Source organism: Rana temporaria, chromosome 5 (genome assembly GCF_905171775.1).
Source record: "Rana temporaria chromosome 5, aRanTem1.1, whole genome shotgun sequence".
In the NCBI taxonomy this organism is placed as follows: domain Eukaryota; kingdom Metazoa; phylum Chordata; class Amphibia; order Anura; family Ranidae; genus Rana; species Rana temporaria.
In genome coordinates, this window is record NC_053493.1 from 153,522,991 (window position 1) to 153,531,161 (window position 8,171).

General features: G+C 40.3%; 1 protein-coding gene across 1 annotated transcript in view; it reads left to right on the forward strand.

Annotated features, from left to right (window-relative positions):
- Positions 1-7,685, forward strand: part of BLVRA (biliverdin reductase A) — a 43,763-nt gene extending 36,078 nt beyond the window's left edge. The window contains exon 7 of the mRNA XM_040353256.1: positions 6,660-7,685. Within this exon, the coding sequence (XP_040209190.1) occupies positions 6,660-6,915 (256 nt within the window). The 3' untranslated portion in view covers positions 6,916-7,685. The remainder of the gene's footprint in view (positions 1-6,659) is intronic.
- Positions 7,686-8,171: the final 486 nt, after the last annotated feature.

Consider the following 8,171-nt stretch of genomic DNA (forward strand, 5'->3'; position numbering starts at 1 on the left):
ACGCTTCACGCAGACACGGCAGTCCAAATTCCTACGGCGACTGGTGTTGTGGAGAAACCCCTCTGTATCCACGAGTACAACCTTAACATGGGAGGGGTGGACCTCAATGACCAGTTGTTGGCGCCGTACCTAATTGCCCGGAGGTCCAAACGCTGGTACAAAAAAGTGTCAGTGTATTTGTTTCAATTGGCTTTGCTGAACGCTCATGTGCTATACAGAGCTTCAGGACGGACTGGATCCTTCCTAAAATTCCAGGAAGAGATCGTCGAAGCCCTTCTGTTTCCAGATGGTGCTGTGCCCCACCTTCCCAACGCAAATGCAGTGAGCCGGCTGTATGAGAGGCATTTTCCTTTTGTCCTCCCTGGTACCCCTACCCAAAGATTCCGCCAAAAAAGATGTCGTGTCTGCAGCAAACTCGGATTTAGGCGTGACACCCGCTTTTATTGTCCCGACTGTCCTGACCAACCTGGTCTCTGCATTGGTGTATGTTTCAAACGCTACCACACACTAATTGAGTTTTAGCGTAGGGTACAGCACCACACAGTCCTAGGCACACCAACACAGGGTCTCGGAATATGTGATGGCCATCACATTTTGAGAGACCATAATCTGCAAGGTTCAGTTTACAGTTTTCTTACAGTTTTTATAAAAGTGAAAAAAAGTGGAAAAAAAATTAAAAAAACACAAAAAAAATATAAAATAAAAAATCCAAAAATAGTTGTTGTTTTTTTTCTCCTCTCTTTATTGTTCTCTTATGTTCACTCTCTACTGTCCACTCACTATTGTTCTATATCTATTCTCTCTATTTTTACAATGTTTTATTGTATTTGCTTTGCAGGTATGGTATGTTATACTGTAATGTTTGTTTTATTGTTAACCATCATTTGTTTAGCAGGTACGCCATTCAGTTGCATCGCGGATTTATTTAGCGTGACAGCAACAGCGTTTGCTCCCACGATTTATAAAGCTGTGACTCCAACGCTGTAGGAGGTGATTTCACCACCACGGTTAAAAAAAAAAGCATATATGCCGAAGCATGGGGGCAGCAGGGGCGGAGGAGCGATTTTGCTCCTAATGCCGCGTACATACGGTCGAAATTCCGACGGAGGCATGCCCGTGGAAAAGTTCGACTGTGTGTATGCGGCATAACTTTTTATGCGGGAGGATGCCCCCATGCTTCGGCATGTATATTTTTTAGGCACAGGTTGCGTTAAAAAATGTTTTATTTTTTACTGTATTTATTTTTTTGGTATTTGCTTTGCAGGTATGGTATGGTAAGATCTTAATGTTAAAATGTAATGTTACTTTGTTATAATGTTAACCATCATTTGCTTAGCAGGTACGCCATTCAGTTGCAGCACGGATTTATTTAGCGTGACAGCAACAGCGTTTGCTCCCACGATACATAAAGCCGCGACTCCAACACTGTGGGAGGTGATTTCACCACCACAGTTAAAAAAAGAGCATATATGCCGAAGCATGGGGGCATTAGGGGCGGAGGAGCGATTTTGCTCCTAATGCCGCGTACATACGGTCGAAATTCCGTCGGAAGCTTGCCCGTGGAAAAGTCCGACCGTGTGTATGCGCCATAACTTTTTATGCAGCGTACATACGTGTGTGAGCGGCATAACTTTTTTGCGGGAGGATGCCCGCATGCTTCGGCATATATAAATGGTGCATGTATGCCCATCATTAGAAGTGGGTGGATGAAGGGAGGTATTCTAATGGTGGGCATACCCACCGATCAATCTTTTTTTCGTTCAGCCAACAGGCTGCATGAAAAAAAAAAAAGATTACAATACATGTCCAACAAGAACCATCAACGTATGGTATGTTGCTGGACTTTGAATGGTTATACCAGAATGATGCCTGCGGGTTTAGGCATCATCTTGGTATCATTCTTTTCAGCCAGCGGTCGGCTTTCATGTAAAAGCAGTCCTAGCGGCTAATTAGCCTCTAAACTGCTTTTACAAGCAGTGGGAGGGTATGTCCCCTCCCCGGATATAAACTGCGCCATTGGGAAAGTGGGAAAACATTTTATCACACCGATCTTGGTGTGGTCAGATGCTTTAAGGGCAGAGGAGAGATCTAGGGTCTAATAGACCCCAATTTTTTCAAAAAAGAGTACCTGTCACTAACTATTGCTATCATAGGGGATATTTACATGCCCTAAGATGGCAATAAAAATTATAAAAATAATAAAAAAAAGTAAGGAACAGTTTAAAATAAAATTAAAAAAGCAAATTAAATAATAATAAAAAAAAAAAAAAAAAAAGCACCCCTGTCCCCCCCTGCTCTTGCGCAAAGGCGAACGCAAGCGTCGGTTTGGCGTCATATGTAAACAGCAATTTTACCATGCATGTGAGGTATCACCGCGAAGGTCAGATCGAGGGCAGTCATTTTAGCAGTAGACCTACTCTGTAAATCTAATGTGGTAACCCGTAGAGGCTTTTAAAGGCTTTTAAAAATGTATGTAGTTTGTCGCCACTGCGCATTTGTGCGCAATTTTAAAGCATGTCGTGTTTGGTATCTATGTACTCGGCCTAAGATCATCTTTTTTATTTCATCAAACATTTGGGCAATATAGTGTGTTTTAGTGCATTAAAATAAAAAAATATGTATTTTTGCCCAAAAAAATGCATTTGAAAAATCGCTGCGCAAATACTGCGTGGTAAAAAAAAATGCAACACCCACCATTTTAATCTGTAGGGCCTTTGCTTTAAAATAATAATGTTTGGGGGTTCAACTTAACTTTCTTGCAAAAAAATAATATGTTTTTATGTAAACAAACAGTGTCAGAAAGGGCTTTTTCTTCAAGTGGTTAGAAGAGTGGGTAATGTGTGACATAAGCTTCTAAATGTTGTTCATAAAATGCCAGGACAGTTCAAAACCCCCCCAAATGACCCCATTTTGGAAAGTAGACACCCCAAGCTATTTGCTGAGAGGCATCTTGAGTCCATGGAATATTTTATATTTTGACACAAGTTGTAGGAAAGAGAATTATTATTATTTTATTTTATTTTTTTTGCACAAAGTTGTCACTAAATGATATATTGCTCAAACATGCCATGGGCATATGTGGAATTACACCCCAAAATACATTCTGCTGCTTCTCCTGAGTACGGGGATACCACATGTGAGACTTTTTGGGAGCCTAGCCGCGTACGGGACCCCAAAAACCAATCACCACCTTCAGGCTTTCTAAGGGTGTAAATTTTTGATTTCACTCCTCACTACCTATCACAGTTTCGGAGGCCATGGAATGCCCAGATGGCACAAAACCCCCCTAAATGACCCCATTTTGGAAAGTAGACACCCCAAGCTATTTGCTGAGAGGTCTGTTGAGTATTTTGCAGATCTTGCTTTTTGTCACAAAGATTTGAAAATTGAAAAAAGAAAAAAAAAAAATATATATATATATATATCTTTCTTCATTTTCAAAAATAAATGAGCGCTGTAAAATACCATGCCTCTCAGCAAATAGCTTGGGGTGTCTACTTTCCAAAATGGGGTCATTTGGGGGGGTTGTCTGCCATCTGGGAATTCCATGGCCTCCGAAACTGTGATAGGCAGCGAGGAGTGAAATCAAAAATTTGCGCCCTTAGAAATCCTGAAGGCGGTGCTTGGTTTTCGGGGCCCCGTACGCGGCTAGGCTCCCGAAAAGTCCCACACATGTGGTATCCCCGTACTCAGGAGAAGCAGCAGAATGTATTTTGGGGTGCAGTTCCACATATAACCATGGCATGTGTGAGCAATATATCATTTAGTGACAACTTTGTGCAAAAAAAAAAAAAAAGTTTGTCATATTCCAGCAACTGGTGGCAAGATATAAAATATTCCATGAACTCAAAATGCCTCTCAGAAAATAGCTTGGGGTGTCTACTTTCCAAAATGGGGTCATTTGGGGGGGTTGTGTGCCATCTTGGCCTTTTATGGCCTTCAATACTGTGATAGGTAGTGATCGGTAGTGAGGAGTGAAATCAAAAATGTATGCCCTTAGAAATCCTGAAGGCCGTGCTTGGTTTTCGGGGTCCCGTACGCGGCTAGGCTCCCAAAAAGTCCCACACATGTGGTATCCCCGTACTCAGGAGAAGCTGCAGAATGTATTTTGGGGTGTAATTCCACATATGCCCATGGCATGTGTGAGCAATATATCATTTAGTGACAACTTTGTGCAAAAAAAAAAAAAATTGTCATATTCCCGCAACTTGTGGCAAAATATTAAATATTCCATGGACTCAACATGCCTCTCAGCAAATAGCCTGGGGTGTCTACTTTCCAAAATGGGGTCATTTGGGGGGGGGTTTGTGCTATTTGGGCATTTTATGGCCTTCAAAACTGTGATAGGTAGTGAGGAGTGAAATAAAAAATTTGCGCCCTTAGAAATCCTGAAGGCGATGCTTGGTTTTCGGGGTCCCGTACGCGGCTAGACTCGCAAAAAGTCCCACACATGTGGTATCCCCGTACTCAGGAGAAGCAGCAGAATGTATTTTGGGGTGCAATTCCACATATAACCATGGCATGTATGAGCAATATATCATTTAGTTACAACTTTTTGTAATTTCTTTTTTCTTTTCTTTTTTTTGTCATTATTCAATCACTTGGTACAAAAAAAAAAAAATATTCAGTGGGCTCAATATGCCCCTCAGCAGATTCCTTGGGGTGTCTACTTTCCAAAATGGGGTCATTTGGGGGGATTTTGTGCTATTTGGGCATTTTATGGCCTTCAAAACTGTCTTAGGTAGTGAGAAGTGAAATCAAAAATTTGCGCCCTTAGAAATCCTGAAGGCGGTGCTTGATTTTCGGGGCCCCGTACGTGGTTGGGCTCCCAAAAAGTCTCACACATGTGGTATCCCCGTACTCAGGAGAAGCAGGAGAATGTATTTTGGGGTGCAATTCCACATATAACTATGGCATGTGTGAGCAATATATCATTTAGTGACAACTTTTTGTAATTTCTTTTTTTTTGTTTTTTTTTTTGTCATTATTCAATCACTTGTTACAAAAAAAAAAAATATTCAATGGACTCAACATGCCTTTCAGCAGGTTCCTTGGGGTGTCTACTTTCCAAAATGGGGTCATTTGGGGGGGTTTTGTACTTCCCTGCTATTTTAGCACCTCAAGAATTGAGATAGGCAGTCATAAAATAAAAGCTGTGTAAATTCCAGAAAATGTACCCTAGTTTGTAGATGCTATAACTTTTGCGCAAACCAATAAATATACGCTTATTGGCATTTTTTTTACTAAAGACATGTGGCTGAATACATTTTGGCCAAAATGTATGACTAAAATTGAGTTTGTTCGATTTTTCTTATAACAAAAAGTAGAAAATATCATTTTTTTCTCAAAATTTTCGCTCTTTTTCCGTTTATATCGCAAACATTAAAAATCGCAGAGGCAATCAAATACCATCAAAAGAAAGCTCTATTTGTGGGAAAAAAAGGACGCAAATTTTGTTTGGGTACAACATCGTATGGCCGCGCAATTACCAGTTAAAGCAGCGCAGTGGAAAATTGTAAAAACACCTCTGGTCTTAAGGCTGACAAATGGTCCGGTGGGAAAGTGGTTAAGGTTGACTTTTGAAGTAGGGAGGTGGCAAGAGAGAATGGATACCTTTGCTATCGGTAAACGCCTTTCATTTGAATCCCAGGTGCCAGTTTAAAAGGGGGCTACTTGTCCCATTGCCATTCAAAAAGGACACTGTCTGGGACTCGGTGGGTCCTGATGGTTTTCAGTGCTAGAACCACATGTAGCCCAGAAGCTGAAACAAGCTCCTGGGTTTCTGATTGTGTTCTGTAGCTTTCTGTAGGAGGGACTGTAAACACAGATGCCACTGCATTGTGCTTGCAGAGAACATGACCTTTTCCCGTGTGTCCAGAGACTAGAATTGAGCCAAAGTAGCCTCCCCTGCAGCAATAGATGACTGTTATTGTGATCTGTTGCTGCAGAACTCCACGGAGCTGATCCTGACTCACCACGGAAAAATAAATAAAACACATTTTAAATATTCTCTGGACACATCCCAACAATATTACCTGGTGATCTGGATGACATTGGTTTGCTCATATAAGCAAACTAGGGACTCATTCAGAATTTTGGTCATCACAATGCCATAAAAATGTTGCCATTATTTGTGTCCACACAAACCCAACTTTTATGCTAGCAATTTGTATTTCCTGCATGCTTTGCAATGTAGCATTTTATATAGGAAAAATCTTTCCAAAAGTAAAACGCAAGCATTCACTCTGAGCGTTACCATTACATCAAAATCCCAGTTATGTCATTTTAATTAGCAGACTCTGGGTAAATATCTGGGGCTGCACATAGTACATAAAAGTTGCCTTGGAAAAACTGAAATGCATTTTTCACAATTTTAAAACCTAGACAAATAAATGCATCCAAATCTGCTACCGAAACTATAGTGTGGTGATGCTTATATCAAGCATTCAGATGTTCATTTTCAAAACTTCTAGACTAGAAAAAAATTGGGATTTTTAAAGTTGCAGTTCGCAACATTATTTTTTATTTTATTTTTCTAATTAAGTCTCATTAGCACTGTGTATGCGGCTTGACTCCTGTTAGGACTACAGAAGATTCCTTGCACTATTTGGTTATCTTCTAGTGCAATAAATATAAATGTGTCTTTTTTATATTTTCAGGCCAATAACTTGGATTGAAGAAAGAGACCCTGGCATGAAGAGAGAGAAAAAAGTCAACTTTAAATTTACAAACGGAGTTCTAGATAGCTTGCCTCCAGCCAGTAGAGGGTCTGTTGGGCCATTTATGCAGGATCAGAACCTTTTTGCACAAAAGCTGTTGGGTCAAGTATCTAAAGAAGAACTGGAGGCTGAGAAGAAACGCATTCTCCAATGCATTGACTTAGCCGAGAAGATTAAGCAGTATTGTAAGCACTGAGACAGTGGTTGTATTAACTTTTACTGAGGGTATTGATGGTTTCTGCTCAATGATATTATACATTTAAGGTTTCTTGCACTTATGATTCCTACAGACACAAAATAATAAGGTAGCCAAAAAAGCTTATTGGGCATTGTCTGTGATGATCCTGTGGATTCCCCCACAGGTTGATGAGTGTTTTTTTATAGTACACAGCTATGCAATAGGTTTCTATAAAGAAAAAGAAAATTTGGAGTTCATGTGATGCCTTTTTATTAACTAACTTAATTAAAGGTGCAAGCTTTTGGTGCCACGTTCTCTCCCTTTTTCAGGCTTTGTACACTTCTGAAAAATGGTTCTAAATCCCACATAGTTATAAGGAGGAACAATTTAAAATAAAGGGTACCACATATACTCCAAACTTTTCACATGATGCAATACACTTCTATTATGGAGCAAAGGGAAGGACTTTAATCATAGATACTTAACAACTTTTCATTGGCCAAACCACAAAGTACATTGTAGTTGTCTTCAGGATGGACAGATAAATGTAGTCTTTCTCACTGAAGAACTCCAGACTTCCTTTCACTTTAAATACTTTGTTTGGGCCAGCTTGGTTAAAACAAGTTCTTACTGTGCCTGAATGGTATAGATATTGCTGAAAATCCAAATTTTGGAGGCACTAAGGACTTTCATGGTACCACTATAATCCTAACACTAAAAAGAATTTAAAACCACATTTTGTTACAATCTATAAAATCATGAATACATTAATCGAACAGAAAAAAAAATAAAAGGAAAAAGACTCCTTCAAAAACTGGACGTCTTTACATGCCCCACTAGGATGGGTAGTAGCGGGGGGAGAAAAAAAAAATACAAGGGTTTCTGAATGGCCCAGATGCTGTTTTAGGAGGACTTTGTTTCTGGCCGCAGCGGGGGTGTATTAGGCCTCGTACACACGATGGGTTAAACGGAGAACGGTCTGATGGACCGTTTTCATCGGTCAAAACCGATCGTGTGTGGGCCTCATAGGTTATTTAACCATCGGTTAAAAAAAAAAGCCAACTTGCTTTGAATTTAACCAATGGTTTCCTAACCGATAGGTCAAAACCGATCGTTAGTAGGCACGACCATTGGTTAAAAATCCATGCATGCTCAGAATCAAGTCGACGCATGCTTGGAAGCATTAAACGCGTTCTGACGCGATCGGTTAATTTAACCGATGGTGTGTGGGCGCGACGGACCATCAGTCAGCTTCATTGGTTAACCGATAACAC